Source organism: Salmo salar, chromosome ssa14 (genome assembly GCF_905237065.1).
Source record: "Salmo salar chromosome ssa14, Ssal_v3.1, whole genome shotgun sequence".
Taxonomy (NCBI): Eukaryota; Metazoa; Chordata; class Actinopteri; order Salmoniformes; family Salmonidae; genus Salmo; species Salmo salar.
In genome coordinates, this window is record NC_059455.1 from 28810841 (window position 1) to 28834318 (window position 23478).

The 23478-nt window shown below is 45.9% G+C and overlaps 1 protein-coding gene across 2 annotated transcripts; it reads left to right on the plus strand.

Moving 5' to 3' along the window:
- On the plus strand, positions 1–23235 carry dspa (desmoplakin a). 2 transcript variants are annotated; one of them, XM_014140215.1, is made up of 24 exons: positions 1–517; positions 1623–1707; positions 2301–2422; positions 2637–2778; positions 4257–4382; positions 4483–4542; positions 4661–4828; positions 5142–5246; positions 5415–5510; positions 5680–5805; positions 6155–6307; positions 6543–6697; positions 6896–7022; positions 7339–7525; positions 7809–8059; positions 8365–8546; positions 8765–8903; positions 9132–9325; positions 9828–9990; positions 10136–10219; positions 10391–10498; positions 12450–12548; positions 12751–14577; positions 19159–23235. In XM_014140215.1, the coding sequence occupies exons 1-24, from the start codon at positions 210–212 to the stop codon at positions 22378–22380; spliced, it is 8229 nt and encodes a 2742-aa protein (XP_013995690.1). In that variant the 5' UTR covers positions 1–209; the 3' UTR covers positions 22381–23235. The 2 variants fall into 2 exon arrangements, with proteins under 2 accessions (XP_013995690.1, XP_013995691.1); XM_014140216.1 differs by having other exon boundaries at positions 3–517; positions 12751–13248.
- Positions 23236–23478: the final 243 nt, after the last annotated feature.

A 23478-nucleotide genomic window follows, 5' to 3' on the forward strand; every position in this document is an offset into this window, starting at 1 on the left:
CGTTTTTTCGTTTGAGACACCGCTAGGTGTGGTCTCCGTCCAAAACAACACTCTTCCGTCTTCTCAGTAGTACAATATCGGCGCAACAGGAGACGTCGTCGACTGTGCGCGCAGGGACGAGCTCCATTGACGTTTAGGACTACATTTCTTTCAATACCATTTACCTTTTTTAACAGAATTTCAAATCATAAACGGGACTGGAAATTAGTATGTACGGCTCTCAAAGTAGACTTCCGACCATGATTCGGAGAAGTAATTCTCGACCAGACCTGACGAGCGGCAGTTTCACCATTCCCAGGAATGACGGCAGCCAGGTCTTCGTCGGTGGAAACGGCTATCAACAGGAATATGGAGATGGATACACCTATTCACAAACTTACTCCAAATCTTCCTTGGGAGGAGGTGGAGGAGGTGGAGGTGGAGGAGCCTACGGAGGGGTTGGTGGAGGGTCATACGGAGGGGATGGTGGAGGGGGAGGTGGAGTGGGCTATGGAGGGGGAGGTGGAGGGGGAGCAAGGTATGTAACGTGTACATTACATGCATAATTACAGTTAGCCTAAAAAAAGCACAGGGGCAATTCCATGGAAACAGAATTATGCTGACATTTGCTGATTTTTCACTTAAAATGTATACCAAACAAAAACCATTGAATTCAAAGAATAACTAACCATACAGTTATATGAATAAGGACTACTTTTAACAATGTTCACTGAACATTTTACAAAAATACATTTACAGAAAGAACTGTGCAGATACAAAGTTTGGTAACAGAATACAACTGAGGGACATTTTACCCTAATTCTCTTACCAAACTTTTTATCTGCACAGTTCTTCGTGTAAATGTGTTTTTGTAAAATGTTCAGTGGAAATTGTTAAAAGTAATCCTTGTGCATATAGTTGTATGGTTTGGTATACTTTGAACTCAGTCTCAGCATAATTCCGTTACCGTGGCAAAAATGTCATTGGACCAATGGGCCTACACGAGAGTTTTAGATTAGGTTTTATCTGTATTTTTGTCAGAATGTATAAATTCAAAAGTATACAAGATAAAAAAATTACTCACACCATCACCACACCTTTACTGACACCAATAGGGTTTGAAACTATAAAGCCAATTATCTCAGAATCATATTTTTGCAGATAGAACCTTATAGTGCCAAACTAGTGTAAATATCAACCTGGACTGTTTTAGATAAATGTTGAATGGACCATTCATTATACATATGTACAATGGAAATGAATGAAACTCTGTTTTGTCAAATATGATGATAAAGATGATAAACTACAGTCACACAATAGTGGTCAATTCCCTTATTCTATAGAGCTTCAATAGCCTGGGTTACATTCTCCAGAATACAATCACAGACATTACTCAACACATATTCTGGGTCAGAGCCGATAAGAGCTGAAACGGGTTGGAAATGTTCAACACACCACACACATACCTTAACTCGATCCTCACCCAGCTATTGCTCAAGAAGTGATGTCATCGAATGATGTCAACTACCTTGTTAATATTGTTCATATTAGTATAAAGCAGATTACGAAAGTTATTATAATGGATGATGTGTTTTGCAATATAACAAACTTTGATGGTGTGTTCCTTGTTTTGTCATGTTTAGTGTGCAGAGCATCCAAAAGAAAGCTTTCTTCCTGCAAGGCCAGTGTCAGGAGTACCTGCAGAGAGTACAGCAGATTCTCCAGGCAGTAAGTACTCTGCATAGGTCAAAGTATAGTTATGGATGAAATCAAACTTAAGCATGCATGACTGCACTTACACAGACACTGACACAAGACCATGTTTGGTTGTGGAAGAGCAGAATTTAAATAGTTTTAGCTTCAGCATAATGACGTATCTTTCACTTACAAATATGAAGCCATATTTTTTACATTGATGTCTGGGATGTTTCTATGTACACAGAAACAGGTTTATCGGTGTTGATGCAGCATTGGAAGCAGCTGTGGTCTTCAGCTGTACTGATAATATCTCACTCATCTAGAATTACTCAATAGAAAAGAGCTCGTTTTGCCTTGTTTGTCCATGAATGGGCCATTATTACAGGTCTGCTATCTTCATTTGATCACTCAGGCCCAACAAACATTTCAATTGATTATAATTAACATAATTAGTCACATTTCCTGTTGCTGCAGGGTTATTTTGCTGTTGTGAGAAACTGGTCAAATAAGGTAGTAGATCTTTAACAGCTTACTGGGCAGTCTTTTGGATAGTGTGGGTATGTTGACAGTACTGGGTTGTGTGTGTGTATTGTTGTACTGACCATATGATTGTCCTCCCCCAGCGTGGTCCAGCGGTGGAGGTGGACAAGCTGATGACTATGTCCTCTGAGACTATAGACCAACTGAATGAATGTGCCATAGAGCTGCAGCAAATGAGACAACCCAACGACAACATCATCAGGAGGCAAGGACAGCTGTCTGTGTGAGAGAGAGTTAGAGAGGAAGGGAAACAGTCCATCTGTGTTTGTGTACGTGTGAAAGAACGAGAGAGTGTGTGTTTGTGTGTATTTGATAAAGGTATTTGCATATTTGTTTGCTTTTACATTTGTGCTTAAAAACAGATGGGACAAATCTCTTATCTTTCATGCCTGACACTTCCTGTCTCTCCCTCCCTACAGCGTACAGCAGCTCCAGAGCATGCAGAGTGGGATCATCTCCTCCATCAGTGGGACAACCCAGAGACAGAACAGAGGAACCATTGGCTGGGAGGAGAGAGGAAGGACCTACGCTGATGCCATGTCCTGGATCAGCCAACAGAAGGTATTATAAAACCTGCATCATTTATTTAGCGATTTCCCCCTCAAGGGGATTGTATAGGGTGTTACAGATGGCTTCATTGCTCTGGAACTCACCGCCTAGACAATATACCATCCTCATCTCCAAGCTCTAAACCGGTATAGAGCAGTAGGTGTGTGTGTGTGTGTGTGTGTGTGTGTGTGTGTGTGTGTGTGTGTGTGTGTGTGTGTGTGTGTGTGTGTGTGTGTGTGTGTGTGTGTGTGTGTGTGTGTGTGTGTGTGTGTGTGTGTGTGTGTGTGTGTGTGTGTGTGTGAAGGGAGGTTGAAGGATGACCTGCTGAAACACAAAACCACCACAATACCAAAACATGGATGCTCAGAAAGAGAGGGAGACAGAGAGACGAGAGCGAGGAAGACAGGAACAGAGACTTAGCAAGAGAGACAGAAACATGGGAAAAGAAGGAGAGGAGTGTAACATCTGACACTCACCACTGACTCATGCCAATATGGGACATGACTGATCACTTACATGCATATGAAAACACACCCTGCACGCCTTGCTTCCAACTAATTCACTCCCACACACCACTCCCTGCCTCTCCCTCTCTCCCTATCCCTTCATCTCTCTCACACCTTCTCTATCATTATCTCACCTAAGATCTTCCTTTGTTACTCATCGCTCAGATTTTTTCACCTCCCTCTGTGTCTCTCTGGCTTTGTCACTGTATGTTGTATACAGAACTTTCTCTCCTTCTCTATCACGTTGAGTCAATAAAGGTATTGGCAAGAGTGAAACTTTTCCTGACTCTCTCTCTAACTCTCTCCTCATTCCCCATCTCTCTCTCCCTCTCTCCCTCCTTCCCTCTCCCTCCCTGCCTCTCTAGTGACCCTACTGTATATGAGTCGCTACATAGCCTCTCTCCCAACGCATATCTCCCTCCACCCTATCTCCCTCAGGCTGTCCACTACTTAGGGTGGCCAACCACCTCCACCCCAGCCACCCTCCCAGCCCCAGCCACTTTCTACTGAGCAGAACTCAACCCTTTTTCTTATCAAAGCTGAGTGGATTGGAGTGAACTCTACAGGGGGAATAGTTGGAATAGTTTCCTGCTGATGACAGACACACTGATCAGTTAACGGTTATTTACTGCCATCTAGAGAATAGACTTAGGAAGGACACATTTGTTCAGCCTTCCACACAAACAGATACTTGGTTTCGCTAGCACTTTATCACTGTCCGACAGCTGGTATGGAACTGGTGTTCACCAGAAAATACTATATAGAATTGCTAACTACATGACACCAAATTATACTTATTTTAATGAATCCTGAAGCAGAGCGGTTGTTATTCAGTAATACTAATGTAATTAAGCTATTATTGTGTATAATATTGAGTAAACACCGGCAGAACTTCATACATGTTGGTGCCATGATTTTACTTTGACTCAGTGTTGTTGAGAAAATGGAGTAAGCTGTATCGGCTGTATATCTGTCTGTCTGCAGCGTCTGATCGAGACGTCTCCGTGGGGTGATGACGCGGCCACCATCGAGCAGCAGATCCTCAGCCAGAACAAGTTCCACAGCTCTATACAGAGGAGCCATGAGGTGGATCACGCCAGGGATGAACTGGTGCGTACTATAGAGTTGACTATAACAAGTGCTCCTTGGTCAGATAATATAGTCGTGAAAAACCCCTGTTCCTACTAATCGTCTGTGTGTCTTAACTCAGGCCCAAAGGGATGACAAGGGTGGCCTCCATTCCCTGCAGCAAGAATGGGACAGTTTACAGGTATGAGTCCATATTAACAAACTATTTAACAAAATAAAGTTATTTGATCATTCCTTTCTTCATAGTTGTATTCACTAGCCTCATTGTGCTCATCTTTGTTCATCTTCTCCTCTGTCAGAAAATGTCATTTGCTCGTACGGGCCAGCTGAGAGAGCTGCAGAACATCATCGACGAGATCTCCAGGGCCATCATGTGGGTCAACGAGAGAGAGGAGGAGGAGCTGGTGTTCGACTGGGGAGACAAGAACATCGACGTCTACATCCCCAAGAAACAGGAGAGCTACTCCGTAAGGCCTTACAATACTGACATGATATGTATCTATTCAGTGCACTCACTACTGTAGTCTTGTGTTATCGCACTTCCAAAGTCTTGTTTTCACTCTGCTATTTACGAATGAACATGAAGTAGCAGAATATCAAGGTCTGGTAACCATGAGGAGATAAGCCTCCTAGGCTGCGACCCAAATGGCACCCTATACCCTATTTAGTGCACTACTTTTAGTGCACTGTATAGAGAATTGGGGCCATCTGGGACGCATTACTATACTGTAGTGGTCCTTTTGTAGGTTTACTCACAGACAGTCTATCTTTCTCTCCCAGAAACTGATGAGTGCCCTGGAGGAGAAAGAGAAGGAGCTGAACAAACTGAAGCAGAAAGTGGATGTTCTCCTGAAGAACAATCACCCAGCTTCAGACAAGATAGAGGTGAGAGTCACTGTACCCTTAGCTAGATTTTCAGAATTCCAGTAACTTTTGGAACATTTTGGGAAAGTTACTGGATTTGTATAACCGTATGCAGTGAAGTGGTAACATGAGTTTGTTCTACAATATTCATGAAGTTGCTGCTAACTAATAGTGTTGTTTGTTCCCCAGGCATATATGGACACTCTGCAAACCCAGTGGAGCTGGCTGCTCCAGATCACCAAGTGTATTCATGTCCACCTGAAGGAGAACGCTGCCTACAGCCAGGTGAATACACACGTAGACATACTTGCATAAACACATAAACACTAAAGTGTGCATAGACACACACACACACACACACACACACACACACACACACACACACACACACACACACACACACACACACAGTATCTGTATCCCATGTTCTATTAACCTTCCCTTTCTACTGCAGTTCTTCAAGGAGGCCAATGAGACCTACAGCAAGCTGCAAAAGGACCATGAGACTATCCGTAAGAAGTTTACCTGTGATAAAGGAACACCTCTGGAGAACCTCACTGAGCTCCTGAAGAACCTCGAGGTACCTAACACTGAATGACACCTGAGAATGTTTCCATATAGGATCTCTCCCACAACTATCATATTTTCAACAAGTATTTGATATGAGTAGTAAGCATTTTTGCAGATATCCCTCTTTGACCTCTTTGCTACTCATTATTGAGGATAACTCGTTCCCTCACCTGTTTGCATGGCATGATTTAGAAATGGAAATGTGAACAAGATAATGCAAATGTCATAGGGTATATAACAACTATATGGGATGGTTCAAGTTATTTAAAATAATGGTAACATATTCTTCAGGGATAAGTATAGGACACGTCCTGTTTCTGTGACCGTTATATGACCTGTGTGTTTGTGTCCCCATGCAGAGAGAGAAGGAGAAGGTCATGGAGAATAAGAGCCAGGTGAAGCACCTGGTGAATAAGTCCAAGAGCATCGTGAGGCTGAGACCACGTAACCCTGAAGAGAAGAGCAGCACAGCTGTTATAGTACAGGCCCTGTGTGACTTCAAACAGGACCAGGTCAGCACCCACACACACACCAGATACACACACACACACACACACACACACACACACACACACACACACACACACGTACACACACATTTTAAAGTGTTAACCCATGAACTGACGTCGCTTATACAAATTCTTACAATACTACCACCCCTAACACACACATACAATATTTGCATAGAGAAGATCCGCAACAGTAGTGAGTTTACACCGTTTTGCATGTGTTCTGTGTGTCCTACAGAAAGGGATCTTAAAGGGGGACGAGGGCATCCTGAAGGACAACTCCCAGCGCAGTAAGTGGCACGTGACGGGTCCTGGAGGTCTGGACATGCTGATCCCATCTGTGTGCCTCCTCATCCCCCCGCCCAACCCCCTAAGCATCGGCCTGGCCAACAAGTAAGACCCCCTCGACAAACACACTGCTTGGCTCTATGACATTATTGCCATTTCAATGGACTAAATAACAGTGCCATAAAAATGACATTAGAGTAAATACTAATAATTTCATAAATGCTGGTGTCAGAATATATCAACTGACTTTACACTGTTATGACACAAGCAGATTAGTAACTGATCCTATGTTGTGTATTGCAGGAATGAACAGTACTATGAGGCTATCATGGGCATCTGGAATCAGCTCTACATCAACATCAAGAGCCTCATCTCCTGGCAGTACTGTGTCAAAGACATCAACCATATCAACTCCCTCACTCTCACCATGGTAAGGCCTTAAACAAGACTATGACTTACACTGCATACACTGCAGACAATCTGTCACACCAATCAATAGTGCTACTCTCACAATATGAACAAGGAACAAAGGCTTTAGGTGGCAATACACACAACCATTTGGAGATATTTAACGTTGTGTTTGTGTATTAGACATCTCAAGTGTTGGTCTTATTTAGACATTATTTAACTCTAACATCTCTATCTTTTTCATCCACAACAAGAAGTAAGTAGATGTTTAATGAGCCCTCTTAGCCCACAGTAGTTGTAAATCTCACTCTTCCTTCCTCTCCATCACCCTCTCCTAGCTGTCCCAGATGCGTCCTGAGGAGTACCGTAACATCATTAAGAGTCTGGAGACTCACTACCAGGAGTTCCTCCGCAACAGCCATGGCTCCGAGATGTTTGGAGAGGATGAGAAGAAGAAGATGGAGGGCCAGTATTCTGGAGCCCAGAGCCACTACGACACACTGGTCATAGGGCTGCCTACATACAGTGAGTCCAAGGGTGCCTAGCATACCCAGTGGAGCTTCTTAGATGGCTTAACGCCTTCCCTGTCTACACTACAAACTGCATCAGTTCAACTGAATTAGTCAGGAAGGTTAATGGAATGAATTGAATTGAATAATAACCAGTGGATACTGTGACCCAATTGCTACAGATGTTTGCCAAGAAATCAATTAGATTATGTTGGATGTCAGTTATAATATGAATATGTATTGCTACTCAATTCGATGCCAGTCCACTAAATTCAAATTGGTTCCATTTCATTTCACAGATCAATCCAAAGTGGTGGTGGTCCAGCCTGAGCTGCCCATCAAAGCTAACACTACCAAGATCACCAATACCTCGTGTACTGGGACCAGCATCTCCACCCAGGGCTCTAACATGAGCCTGAGCCTGCTCAGTGACCTCCAAGCCCTCAGACGCAGGCTGGAGCTGGCTGAATCAGGCCTCAGCCACCACCTCCATGTTTCCCTGGGGGAGAACAGTGTGCAGGAGTGCTCACAGCACCTCCTGAAGCTGGAGGTATGCAACTGCATCTACACCAGAGATACAATAGATGAAATGGGCCTGTGAAAAACACACATCTTTGCATTTCTTCCTCCTATCTTTGATGTAATATATGAGATAGCATGACTGGATAGGTGAAAGCAATGAAAGGGAAACTGTGTGGTCAATCCTATCCAATTGTGTTTTTGAATACTGGATTCATTTAAAGTGTTCAAAGATAGACACTGTGGCCATCGATTGGCTTTCTCACTGAATAATGTCAATCATCTTAAATGCAAACTATTCTACATGATGGACTAACCCTTGTTCCTGAATCTCAGGGCATTCACAATGACCTGGACGGTGTGCGTGATGAGTACCTGAGGCTGAGGGAGAGGGTGGTGAAGCAGCTAGAGGGGACGGCAGCAGACTCAGAGCAGGCCAAGTTCCTCAGGAAAGAGCTGGATCTCCTCAACCAGAAACTGGGAGATCTGCAAGGGCTGTCCTCTGCCTACCTCCAGAGGTACGGCTCTCACAGGAGCTCCTACCTTTATAGTCTTCTTCCTATGTTAAGAAGTAGTTGAGAAAACGAACTGTTTAGCAAATGTTTGTTGAGGGTATGTTTCACCTGTGTGAAATGGTTGTAGTTTGTTGTGGTGTTTGTTGTTTCACTGTTGAAAGGTCTTGTTTATTGAGGTGGTTTTGTAACGTGGTCTCTGTGTGTATGTGTTCCCTGGGTAGACTGTCGTATCTGCAGAACTTGCTCCAGAGCCTCCTCCAGGCTGAGGATGTCATCAAGGTCCACGAGGCCCGTCTGACTGAGAAGGAGACCACCTCCCTGGATCTCAACGAGTTGGAGCGCTACAGGGCTACACTCAAGGTCAGACACACCATCAATCACCACTGCTGTCAATTCATATCTGTCAATAAATTCTGATTGTGAGCTGTGTAATTTTGCCAAATAATATATGTATATACTGCTTTTGCAATTCAATATTCTTATTGTGCATTAGTGTTGTAGAACTGTGAGAGGGAGTATGTTTCAGCAAGATTCGTATCAGTGTCCAATAGTGTGTCTTGAGCATTGCCTGTTGTCTTTCCACTACAGCAAATGAAGTCTGACCTGGAACATAAGAGAGACCTTCTGAAGGCCATGGATAGTGATCTGGCCAATGCAGTCCACGTGAACAGTCAGATCTCAGCTTCCTTACACAAGTGTGATGTGGACCTGTCCAAGTACACTGAGCTGGTGACCCAGATGTCTGACCGCTGGAGACGCATCCAGACCCAGATCGACAGCAGGTGAGGACCCTTAGATCTCTAAACATCCACTTCTCACATACACTCTCACAAACTCTTCAATACCCATGCCATGATACATATTCAGTTCTGATGTCGCCTCTATGCCCATGTAGTGGATCCTTCTTGCTGGTATTCAGCAACTCTATTGACCATGGGACTAAATGTTACTCTTCTCCCTCCTTTTCTCCATTAAATCAAATCAAGCTTTATTTATACAGCACATTTCCGACATGGAATGCAATGCAATGTGCTTCACAGGAAAAAAGGAATAAAAAACTATGAAAATAAAATATTTTATATTTACTACACAACAAACTTAAGACGATAAAAACAAAAGAATAACAATAAAAACTGAACGACTAAAAAGTACCGCAAGGAAAATAAAATCTTAAAAGATGTGTTTTAAGATCTCTTTTAAATATGTCCATAGTTTCGGCCCTCCTCAGGTTTTCTGTCAGGCTATACCAGAAGCTGGGGGCATAATTACATCCTCTCTCATCAGAGTGTGGGACCTGGAGAAGCAGGAGAAACAGCTGAGACATTTCCAGCAGAGCAGCGGAGTGGTTAACCAGTGGATAGACAACGCTAGACAGCGCCAGGACACCCTGCAGAGTACCAAGTTTAGCAACATCCAGGCTGTCATGGAGCACCTCAACCAACAGAAGGTAGGCCACTGCACAGCCATCCCCAAAATATATATTGTTATTGTTGTTGTGCAATTCTGTACAGTACAGACACTGACTGGTTGTTTCAGGTATGATTAATAGATTCTAATGCACTCATGACAAGCCCAGTATGTTTGATGGACAGGTGCTGGACAGTGAGATCAAAGGGAAGAAGGAGAAGGTGGAGGATGTACAGAAGGATGCGGACACCTGTGCTGCCTCCATCAAGGTGAATGCCGTTCTTTCACAACCTGTCATTCTCTCGACGCCTTCAATGTAGTTGTCACTGAAAGTATCTTACCCGTTTGAATACCACATCAGCACCTAAAACCCTTCCATACTATAGCATGTACAATACAAATGCTAAGTGCCTGTGTTCACATGTGCTACTTCATTCCAGGACTATGAGCTGCAGCTGGCCTCCTACAGTGCAGGACTGGAGACCCTGTTGAACATCCCTATCAAGAGAACCATGCTCCAGTCCCCTGCCACTGTGGTCAGACAGGAGGTAATGGAGCAGCCTGTCCAACAGGGGGCAGTAGACCGTGTTAAAAATACATCAGGGCTGTATTCATAAAGCGTCTCAGAGTAGGATCAGTTTAGTTTTTTAGACCATAATGAATACGGTTATATGGACAGGGGGGCAGATCCTAGATGTTTTATCAATACAGGGACTGGTCTTTACCCAGCTAATGTGGTTAAATGGGATCATGACGCCTGAGGTACAGTGAGGGAAAGAAGTATTTGATCCCCTGCTGATTTTATACGTTTGCCCACTGACAAAGAAATGATCAGTCTATAATTTGAATGGTATATTTATTTGAACAGTGAGAGACAGAATAACAACAAAAAAATCCAGAAAAACGCATGTCAAAAATGTTATAAAATGATTTGCATTTTAATGAGGGAAATAAGTATTTGACCCCTCTGCAAAACATGACTTAGTACTTGGTGGCAAAACCCTTGTTGGCAATCACAGAGGCCAGACGTTTCTTGTAGTTGGCCACCAGGTTTGCACACATCTCAGGAGGGATTTTGTCCCACTCCACGTTTGACAACTCGAACCTTCAGCTCCCTCCACAGATTTTCTATGGGATTAAGGTCTGGAGACTGGCTAGGCCACTCCAGGACCTTAATGTGCTTCTTCTTGAGCCACTCGTTTGTTGCCTTGGCTGTCTGTTTTGGGTCATTGTCATGCTGGAATACCCATCCACGACCCATTTTCAATGCCCTGGCTGAGGGAAGGAGGTTCTCACCCAAGATTTGACGGTACATGGCCCCGTCCATCATCCCTTTGATGCGGTGAAGTTGTCCTGTCCCCTTAGCAGAAAAACACCCCCCAAAGCATAGTGTTTCCACCTCCATGTTTGATGGTGGGGGTGGTGTTCTTGGGGTCATAGGCAGCATTCCTCCTCCTCCAAACACGGCGAGTTGAGTTGATGCCAAAGAGCTCCATTTTGGTCTCATCTGACCACAACACTTTCACCCAGCTGTCCTCTGAATCATTCAGATGTTCATTGGCAAACTTCAGACGGGCATGTATATGTGCTTTCTTAAGCAGGGGGACCTTGCGGGCGCTTCACGGCGTAGTGTGTTACCAATTGTTTTCTTGGTGACTATGGTCCCAGCTGCCTTGAGATCATTGACAAGATCCTCCCGTGTAGTTCTGGGCTGATTCCTCACCGTTCTCATGATCATTGCAACTCCACGAGGTGAGATCTTGCATGGAGCCCCAGGCCGAGGGATATTGACAGTTCTTTTGTGTTTCTTCCATTTGCGAATAATCGCACCAACTGTTGTCAGCTTCTCACCAAGCTGCTTGGCGATGGTCTTGTAGCCCATTCTAGCCTTGTGTAGGTCTACAATCTTGTCCCTGACATCCTTGGAGAGCTCTTTGGTCTTGGCCATGGTGGAGAGTTTGGAATCTGATTGATTGATTGCTTGTGTGGACAGGTGTCTTTTTATACAGGTAACAAGCTGAGATCAGGAGCACTCCCTTTACGGGTGTGCTCCTAATCTCAGCTCGTTACCTGTATAAAAGACACTTGGGAGCCAGAAATATTTCTGATTGAGAGGGGGTAAAATACTTATTTCCCTCATTAAAATGCAAATCAATTTATACAATTTTTTACATGTGTTTTTCTGGATTTTTTTGTTGTTATTCTGTCTGTCACTGTTAAAATAAACATACCATTAAATTATAGACTGATCATTTCTTTGTCAGTGGGCAAACGTACAAAATCAGCAGGGGATCAAATACCTTTTTCCCTCACTGTAGCATAAGGCCATTCATTACCATTATGTTAATCCAAATGTGATAATCCTTGTTTTTTGGATTGATTTTCTATTTGGCACTATTAAAACATCCTAAATGTTGGCAAATAAGGTTTACAATTAACTCTGTTGTAGTGGCTGTTTTTTATGGCTGCTTGTTTATTGATAAACTTTAACTCCACTAGGGTGCTGACCTCCAGTCTCGCTACATTGAGCTCCTGACCCGCTCCAGTGACTATTACAAGTTCCTGGGGGAGATGCTCAAGAACATGGAGGAACTGAAGGTAAGGGCATGAAGGCACAATCATAAAAAATAATGGGTTTGCGATATGTAGCATATGCGTTCCCTCCTAATAAGACTGTAGATTATCAATTTCTAGTGATATGACTTTCCCTGGTTACGATTGGGTTAGGGTAATCTGATCCTAGATCTGTTTTTATGGTCAACTACCATCTCATTGCGACACTCCTATTTTCCCTCCTCAGATTAGGAACACCAAGATTGAGATGCTGGAGGAGGAGCTTCGTCGTCTAAAGGAGGACATCGGGGACCACAGCCAGAAGAACCGTTCCTTAGAGGACGCCCTGTCCCGATACAAGCTGGAGCTCTCACAGTCTAAAGAACAACTCATCTCCATGGAGGAGGTGAAGAGGACCACAGCTGTGCAGGTCAGCGTAGCCAGGGAGAGCCTGGACAACACCAGCAGCCAGCTCACTGAGCTCAATGACAAGTTGACCCGTCTCACCTACCAGCTGGACGAGGAGAAGAGGAAGAAGAGGCTGGCCGAGGAGCGCTATACAAGCCAGCAGGAAGAGTACGAGGCGGCCGTGCGTCGGCGCCAGAAGGAGCTGGACGAGCTCAACTGGTCCAAGATCGACTTGGAGAAGGCAGTGAAGGACAAGGAGCGCGAGCTGGAGAGGCTGAGGATGCAGCTGGAAGAGGAGGCCACGAGGAGGCGTGGGGCTGAGCAGGAAATCTCTAAGGTAAGAACCCAGTGCAACCAGGAGATGAGTAACCTTAAGCAAACCTATGAGTCGGAGATCCACGTCACCAAGACCACCATCCTCAAGGCTTCTCAGCAGAAACAGGAAGACACGGCCGAGCTCAAACTGCAGTGTGAGGGACTAGAATCGGATAAAAGGGATCTTGAAGAGGAGTTGAGGAGGTTGAGACTGTCTGTGACTCAGACTGAGGCGATGAGGAGGAAGGCAGAAGATGATGCCCATCAGCAGAGGTCTACAGGGACAGAGGAGTCGAGGAGGAGGAGAGAGCTGGAGATACAGCTCCAGACTGTGGTCACTCAGAGAGGAGAGGAGGAGCTGAGGCAGAAGGAGGCGCTGGCCGAGGCCACCAGGAGCAGCCAGGAGAAGAGCAAGCAGATCAGACTTCTGACACACAACCTGGAGGAGGAGGGCAAGAAGAGAAGTGCCCTGGAGATTGAGGTCACCAAGCTCAGGCAGTCCTACACTGAGCTGCAGACCAGTAATGCCACCTCTCGGGATGTCATCAACAAGCTCAAGATCTCAGAGCAGGAGATCCACCTGGTCCGAGTGGATCTGGAAAAGCAGACCAACGAGAGGACCAAGGCTGAGACAACTGCCACCAGGCTGCAGAGCCGCATCAGGGACCTGCAGGCTATGGTGGACGGTCTGGAAGCGGAGATGGAGAAGCAGAAGAGAACCACCCAGGATGAGTTCACCCGCAGGAAGAGGATTGAGTCTGAGCTGGAGAAGATGACCCAGAGCTGCAGAGAACACACCACCACCCTCAACACCCTCAGGGCCAAGCAGGAAGAGGTGTCCACCTCAGGGAGGAAGTACGAACAGGAGCTCAGGGCTCTCCAGGAGGCTCTGGACAAGAGCCTGCGGGAGCACAAGGCCACCACGGAGCACCTGGCTCAGGCATCTGCAGAATTAAAGGCTCTCCAACAACAGCTCTTCCAAGAGCAGGGGAAGGTCCGTGAAGTCAATCTCCGCAACGAGAGCCTCTACAAAACCATAGAGGAGAAGAGCCGGCTGCTCAATGATGCCACCACAGAGATCGAGAAACTTCAGAGCCTTACTCAGAATCTGACCAAGGAGAGGCTGAGGCTGGAGGAGGAACTGAGAGGAGTGAAGCAGGAGAAAGAGCAACTAAAACTTAACAGAGATAGTGTGGATGGAGAGAGCCAAGCCCAGATCTCATCCCTGCATGTCCAGCTCCAGAGCAGCAGCAAGATGACACTGGAACTCCAAGCCCTCATCAAGGACCTGACCAAGGAGAGGGAAAAGCTAAAGTCGGATTTGGACAAAGTCCAAAAGCAATCCATAGAGGTATTTTGATTGATCTGAGGGGCCAATTCCAAATAATTCAAACAAATCTGCGTGAATGAATGAGTGGCACTGGAAGTTCAAATAATTTACAATGGTGTCCAAAAGTATTGGATCCCTTAATAAAGATGAATAAAAAAAATAGAAGAAAAAAAATCATACAAATACTGAGCTATAGTGTATGGTCCAAAAAATAGATACACTACCTTTCAAAAGTTTGGGGTCACCTAGAAATTTCCTTGTTTTCAATGAAAAAATATATGAAATGATTTTCAAAATTAATAGGAAATATAGTCAAGATGTTGACAAGGTAAAAAATAATTATTTTTTATTGAAATAGTGTTCTTCAAACTTTGCTTTCGTCAAATAATTTGCAGCAATTACAGCCTTGCAGACCTTTGGCATTCTAGTTGTCAATTTGTTGAGGTGATCTGAAGAGATTTCACCCCATGCTTCCTGAAGCACCTCCTATCAGGAATCAAGGTAAGACCCAGGTGCAAACATGTCAAATTGACAATGGTTTAATAGTCCAACAGGGGCAGGCAATAGACGGGTCAAGGCAGGCAGGTGTCAGTAAACCAGAGGTGGGGCAACAGTACCGGACGGCAGGCAGGTTCAGGGTAGGCAGAGTTCAACAATCCAGAGGTGGGGCAAAGTTACAGGTCGGTAGTCAGAGTCAGGCAGAGTGGTCAGGCAGGCGGGCTCAGTGTCAGGACAGGCAAGGGTCAAAACCAGGAGGGCGAGAAAAAGGAGAGGCTGGGAAAAGCAGGAGCTGGCAACGGACAAACAGTGAACACAGGTATAAATACACAGGGGATAATGGGGAAGATGGGTGACACCTGGAGGGGGGTGGAGACAATCACAAGAACAGGTCAGGGTGTGACAGTACACCCCCCTCTAGGGGCAACACCTGGCATCCTACCTGGGCGCATACCTGGTTGACCAGGGTGTCAGTGTTGAAAATCCACAATGAGGCCTGGGTTCAGGATGTCCCTGGTGGGGGACCAGCACCTCTCCTCCGGGCCATAACCATCCCAGTCAACCAGGTACTGAAACTCCCTGCCCAGAGGTTAAACTTTCAGGGCTGTGAGACATAGGTTTGACTCTGGACACATGAAAGGTGGGATGTATACGAAGGGTACGGGGAAACAGAAGACGAACAGCAGAGGGGCTAATAATCTTGGAAATGGGAAATGGGCAGATAAACCGAGGGGAGAGTTTGCGGGATTCCACCCGGAGGGGCAGATCCCGGGTGGATAGCCATACAATCTGCCAGAGACCATACCGGCGACCCGGGGTCCGATGGCGATCCGCTTGTCATCGATACCTGAAGGTGGTCTTGAGGACGGCTGATGTGGCAGAGCAGGGAAGGGTGTTGCGGGCGTACTCGACCCACACCAGCTGCTGGCTCCAGGAGGTGGGGTTGGCGGAGACCAGGCAGCGCAGACTAGTTTCAAGATCCTGGTTGGCTCGCTCCGACTGGCCATTGGACTGGGGGTGGAACCCAGAGGACAGGCTGGCCGATGACCCAATGAGGGCGCAGAACACCTTCAGAACCGGGACGAGAACTGAGGCCCCCGGTTGGAGACCGTGTCCATGGGCAGTCCATGGATCCGGAAGACGTGCTGCACCATGAGCTGGGCCATCTCCTTGGCCAAAGGTAGTTTGGGGAGAGGAATGAAGTAAGCGTTCTTGAAAAACCGGTCAACCACAGTCAGGATTGCAGTGTTGCCCTCAGATGGGGGGAGACCCGTGACGAAATCCAGGGATATGTGGGACCAGGGTCGGTGAGGGACAGGCAGTGGCTTCAGAAGACCAGCCGGAGCTTGCCCGAGCAGTCTTATTCTGAGCACAGACCGTGCAGGCAGAGACAAACACGCCGACATCTGGATGGGAGCCCGGGTGGCAGGCAAACCTGGAGCAATGGGCCCACTGCAGGACCGCAGTGTCGACAGCATCAGGCACAAACATCTGATTATCAGAGCCCCCCCCCCCCACCGCTTCGCCTCCCGGTCCTGTTTCCCTATACCCCAGTTGAGTGCCGTCACCAGGCACGAGGTGGAAAGGATGGTCTCGGCCTCCGAGGTGGTACCCGTGGGGCTATAGCGGCGTGACAGTGCATCCGGCTTGACATTCTTGGATCCCGGCTGGTACGAGAAGGAGAAGTTGAACTGTGTGAACAGCAGGGCCCATCTGGCTTGCCTGGAGTTGAGGCGCTTGGCGGTGGGTGCGGAGATAAAATGTATTTTGTTTAACAAGAAGTAATAAAAAAATTCTCTAAAGATAGGGGTAAAAATTATTGGATCACATGTTTTCAATAATCCAGCCTCCTACCCTTGCGAGGATAGCCCCATTGAGCCTTGGAGAACACATTGGGATGGATCTTAGACCATTCCTCCATACAGAACACTTCCAGATCCTTGATATACTTGTTGATTTTGTGGTCAAAGAACAATTTGTTTATGGATTTTGATGTGTGCTTGGGGTTATTGTCTTGCTGGAAGATTCACTTGTGGTCTAGTTTCAGCCTCCTTGAAGAGGCAACCAGGTTTTTTGCTAAAATGCCGTTGACCTTAACAAGTGCTATTTCCATGTTATCTGACCAAAGCACCACCTGGAGTTTGCTAAACGCCATTTGCACTTGGATTTGAACCGGCGCTATGGTCATATGACACGAATAGAGATATTTGGCCATGTTATACCAGCGGTGCGTTTGGCCTTTGAAAGAACAATGCATATGCTGAAAATATCTCATCCCTAATGTAAAGAAATGGTTAATTGAACACAAAATCTAAATTTTGCAGTGGACATCTGTATGGAGGAATGGTCTAAGATCCCTCCCAATGTGTTCTTCAATCTCATAAAATATTTTAGAAAACATCTGTGTTGTTATCCTCACAAGGGGAGGGTGCTGGAGTATTGGAAACGGGAATCATTTTTTAATTTTTTACTTGTAACTAAAAATCTCTCTCTCTCATAAATATAGCATTTCCCCCCCAAAATATTGTGTACACTATGGCTCAGTATTGGTATTATTTGTTTTATAGTCTTTTTTGCTCATCTTTATCAAGGGATCGACTAATTTTGGTCCCCACTGACTGATGATTCAATGTTTTCTTTGATTCTGATTCTGATCCACTAAGGTTTTGGGTAACACTTTATTTTAAGGGTGCGTAATAAACCATTTATAAGGCATTTGTAAACCATGTATAAGACATTTACATACACTATGCTCACAATTTATTAATCATTATTCCCATAGTAAGCTAGACATTCACACATTTATATACACAAGACTTGCACAAAACATTAGGAACACCTGCTCTTTCCATGACAGAGATTGACCGGGTGAATTCAGGTGAAAGCTATGATCCCTAATTGGTGTCACTTGTTAAATCCACTTCAATCAGTGTAGCTCAAGGGGAGGAGACAGGTTAATGAAGGATATTTAAGCCTTGAGACAAATGAGACATGGATTGTATATGCGTGCCATTGAGTGTCCTTGAACGGGGTATGGTACTAGGTGCCAGGCGTATCGGTTTGAGTGTGTCAAGTACTGCAACGCTGCAGGGTTTTTCACTCTCAACAGTTTCCCGTGTGCATCAAGAATGTTCCACCGCCCAAAGGACATCTAGCCAACTTGACACAACTGTGGGAAGCATTGGAGTCAACATGGGCCAGCATCCCTGTGGAACGCTTTCGACGCCTTGTAGTCCATGCCCCGACTAATTGAGGCTGTTTTTAGAGCAAAAGGGGGTGCAACTCAATATTAGGAATGTGTTGTACACTCAGTATATTTCCTTAGATATCCTGTGTTGTGTGCTTATTCTTTTACCAGGGACTGCTGGATTGACTACCAATGGCATGCCCATCCTTTTTTTTTGAAATTACACTGGTCACTCAAAACATATATAAAGTATTTATAAAGCAGAAATAGTGCTCACTTTAAATTAGGTGCTGCAAAAATACTTTACCAATGTTTTGTAAATGGTTTAAAAATGTGGAAGTAATGATTAATAAATGGTGAACACACACATTATATAAATGCCTTGGTTTATTACAGATTCTTAAAATATAGTGTTACCATGTTTGGTAATTTCTCCAAATTTTGATTGAGAAAATGGGTTTTCTTTTGTTCACTTAAATAACAATTGTATTGTCATTAACAATTAGTTAATATTACTCAACTATTCATTATGAATAAGTCCTAAATCAACTCGCTAAATTATATAATAATTTCATCAATAATTTAATAGTTTTCTCAGAGGACCAATGTTCACCACCTGACTGCTTCCATGGTTTACACTGCACTCACTCACCGATATCTACAGTATATCACATCAATACGTTCTCTGGTTGCTGGAAATGTGAATTATCTGGGTCCCTGCTTAAATGTTTTTTTTCATCAATATTTTTACCAGAAGTTGAGAGGGCAAACCGCATGACCACAGTGTTACCTACTTTTCAAAATTACTTATATGAAAGGAATGTGGAACAAATGATTTATACAGTCTTTATCCATACAGGTTTTTTTAACATGGGAGTGTGTTGACCAATATGTCTTGTTCTCTCTTTCCCATCCAGACCTCCATGATTGTGCAGAAGTCTCAGACCCACTACACTGAAATCCTGTCTGATAGGGACTCCCTTCTGATCAAGTTGAAGCAGCTGGAACAGGACAAGGCCCAACAGGGTCACTATAAAGAGGAACTGAATCGCATCAAGGTCTCCCTGGAGACTGAGCTGCGCAACAAACAGCGTCTCCAGGAAGAACGAGACAAGATGCAAAAGGACTTCACCTACTGGAAGAGCCAGTACGAACTGAAGGAGAGCCAGATGAGGCAGAGCGACTCGGACAAGGACAAGATGGAGAGGGAGAGACTCTCCCTGAAGAGCGAGTTGGAGCGTATGATAGTGGAGCTGAGGACCGTGGAGGAGAGGTATAAGGGCAGGCTGCAGAGCTCAGAGAGGGAGGTGTCAGACCTGGCCCTGAAGAGAGACGCCCTGGAGAGGGAGTTGAGGAGGCGTCAGCAGAGACCTGACTCCATGAGCATCCAGACCCAGACAGACGAGAAGGTGGTCACCGTGGACCCGTCTAAACTGGTGTTCGATGGGGTTCGCCGTAAGGTCACCGCCCACCAGTTGTGTGACTGTGGCATTATCAGCAAGGCCACCCTGGAGCAGCTGCTGAAGGGAAAGAGGACCGTGGAGGATGTGGCCGTCGACATCCAGCTTAGCCTCAAGGGAACAGGCATCATTGCAGGCATGGTCAGAGGCCCCCAGGGCAGGATGTCCATCACTGAAGCCAAGACCAAGAACCTTCTGAGCAAAGAGAGTGCCCTAATGCTACTAGAGGCCCAAGCTGCCACTGGCCACATCATGGACCCCAAGTTTAACGAGAAGATGTCTGTTGATGCTGCCTCCTCCAGAGGAGTGGTGGACACAGATGATAGAGACGCCCTCATGACAGCTGAAGCAGCCAGTGCAGGCTTCAAAGATCCATACACCGGCAAGCTGCTGTCCATTGGACAGGCTCTGAAGCTGAAACGTCTGGACAAGGAGACAGCCCTCCGGTTGCTACAGGCCCAGGAGTCTGTTGGAGGAATCCTGGACCCAGTTCTGAGTGTGTTCCTGCCCAAAGACCTTGCCCTTGACCGCAATCTAATTGATGAAGACCTCTACAGGGCTCTGAACAAGAAACCAGCCTGCTATCTGGACCCAGTCACTGAGAAGAAGATCAGCTACAGTGACCTAATGTTGAAGTGTAGGATTGAGCCCGCCTCTGGCATGCTGCTCCTCTCAGCCCCGGAAAAGCCCATGACCGTGCAGGGCCTCAGGGGAGAGGTGTCCGTCACAGAGCTGATCGACTCAAACTTGCTGACTGAGACAGATGTACAGAAGCTGAACCAGGGCAAGCTCAGCAGCAAGGACATCGAGGACAAGCTCAAGAACTACCTCCATGGTTCTAACTGCATCGCAGGGATCTATGATGAAGCCAACAACAGGACAATGACCATCTACCAGGCCATGAAGGATGGTCTGCTCAGACAAGGAACCACCCTGGAGCTTCTGGAAGCCCAGGCTGCCTCCGGCTTCATGATCGACCCTGTCAACAATGTCTGCCTGACTGTGGATGAGGCCTGGAAGAGAGGCCTTGTGGGCAAAGAGTTCAAGGACAAGCTAATGTCTGCAGAGAGGGCCGTCACTGGATACAAAGACCCACACACTGGCAAGACCATCTCCCTCTTCCAAGCCATCGAGAAGGATCTGATTGAGAAGGGCCATGGGATCAGGCTGCTTGAGGCTCAGATAGCCAGCGGTGGCATCATCGACCCAAAGGAGAGCCACCGTATTGATGTAGACATCGCCTACAAGAGGGGCTACTTCGACGAGGAGATGAATGAGATCCTGACCTATGAAGGAGATGACACCAAGGGCTTCTTTGACCCCAACACCCAAGAGAACCTGACCTACCTGCAGCTGAAGGAGAGGTGCATCACAGACCCCAAGACTGGCCTGGTCCTCCTACCGCTGAGAGACAAGACCAAGCCCCAGCAGATGGTTCAGCAGAGCAGCCAGAATACCATCCTCCGTAAGAGGAGGGTAGTGATCGTGGACCCTGACACTGGAATAGAGATGACCGTGAGGGAAGCCTACCATAAGGAGCTCATTGACTATGACACCTTCCTAAGTCTTTCAGAGCAGGAGTGTGAATGGGAGGAGATCACCATCACAGCTTCTGATGGTTCAGCCCGTCTGGTGGTGGTGGACAGGAAGACAGGCACCCAGTATGACATCCAGGACTCCCTGGACCGTGGCATCATTGACCAGACCTCTCTGGAGCAGTACCGATCAGGAACCCTGACTCTCCCTCAGTTCGCTGACCTCATCACCAGCAATAGCAACCTCAGCGAGTTGACAATGACCGCCAGAAACATGGAGGACGTGGCCACCTGCAGCAGCCCCCCCCAGGCCCGCCCCTCTTCCCCCACCGTCCGCAAGCGCTTCAATAACATCTCCATCATCTTCTCCCCGCCAGAGGAGTTGGACGAAGGGAGCCCTGTTGCGGCCATCTTTGACACTGAGACTATGGAAAAGATCACCATTCCGGAGGCTCTACGGAGAGGCTTAGTGGACGCCATTACAGCTCAGAGGTTGCTGGAGGCCCAGGCGTGTACTGGAGGCATCATCAACCCCACCAATGGTCAGAGGCTCAACCTGCAAGATGCTGTGCACCAAAGCATCATTGACAATGACATGGCCACCAAGCTGAAGCCAGCCCAGAAGGCCTTCATGGGCTTCGAGGACATGAAGACCAAGAGGAAGATGTCTGCGGCCGAGGCCATGAAGGAGAAATGGCTGCCTTATGAGGCCGGACAGAGATTCCTGGAGTTCCAATACCTGACAGGAGGTCTGCTGGAGCCCGGTACGGGCCAGAAGACCTCTATCGAGGAGGCCATCCGACGAGGCTGGCTGGACGGTCGTGGAGCCCAGAAGCTCCAGGACACGCGGAGCTACACCAAAAACCTGACCTGCCCCAAAACCAAGCTGAAGATCTCCTACAAGGAGGCCATGGACAGCTGCATGGTGGAGGAAGGCAAAGGCATGAAGATGCTCCAGGCCTCCTCCATATCCTCCAAGGGTATTAGTAGCCCCTACAACGTGTCCAACCCAGGCTCCCGTTCAGGCTCCAGGTCTAGCTCTCGTACAGGGTCTAGGAGCGGCTCTCGCAGAGGCAGTGTGGATTACTCCTCCAGTTTCGGCTCCTTCACAACTTCTTCCTCCACCACCTTTAGCGCCAACTGACACTTCTATGATTAAAACACACTTACAGAGAAAAGAGGGTGTGGAGTAGATTGGAGTAGACTGTGTCTATTTGATGTGGCACATTTGTTATGGTTATGGAAGATGGAAAGTGGGATAGGTGGGGTTAGCATTTGTGATTTGGTATATTTTTCATTCATTGTGTTTAGTTGGTGTTTTGTGCTGTCAACGAAATCTGGTTGGGGGCATAAAGGCTGGGTATATTGAGAAATATGTTAGAATGTTTTGTTAGGATTCATTCTGGATCTATGTCAATGTTTAGATTAGTTTAAACTTGGGTGAAAAGGAATTTAGTGTTGAAATATATAACATTTGACCAACAAAAAAAACCTGCTTTTAAATTGTACTTAGCTTTGTTTTTATGTAGACACATGGTTGTTGTTTAATTTGAATGGGAGGGAATCAATTACTGTTTCAAAGATCCTTCGCTCAGCATCTGCAACAGGGGTAGGCAACTAGATTAAGCCACGGGACCATTTTTGTTGGAGCGAATGGCCTTGCCTTGGAAAATAATAAGAATCATTTGTACACTGCAAATTGACCACAACTATGCCTAAAAAGAGATTATATTTGAAAATAACATTGATACACAATCACTTTTTAAAAACATTATTTGTGGGAATACTTGTGAAAATATTTCCTAAATTAAACACATTTTTAGCTGAATGGCTGGTGATTTTAGTCTTTTTCACCAAAAACTAACCCCCCCACTACTTGACAATGGCATATACTTTACAACACAATGTGCTGAATTGTAAAACAAGTAATAAAGCATTATGAATTAAATGTTGTATTCCAAAGGATTGAAAAATAAAAGATTATAATTCCCAACAGTCATTTGTAAGTGTCCTGTAGAGTTATTCATAGGTCCATCATTAGTCTGTAGAGATTTAGGAAGCATAATAATAGGGAGAATATGCCCTCATACTATGACGCGTAATGCAATGCTGCTTTTCAACTGTAACACCAGTGTTCCACTAGTGTATACACCCTTATGTTATACTAGGGTAATTGTGTTTCCATAGGTAGGGCTGACAGTGAAGACTTGTGAAGAACAGAATCAGCAACCTTTGCATAATC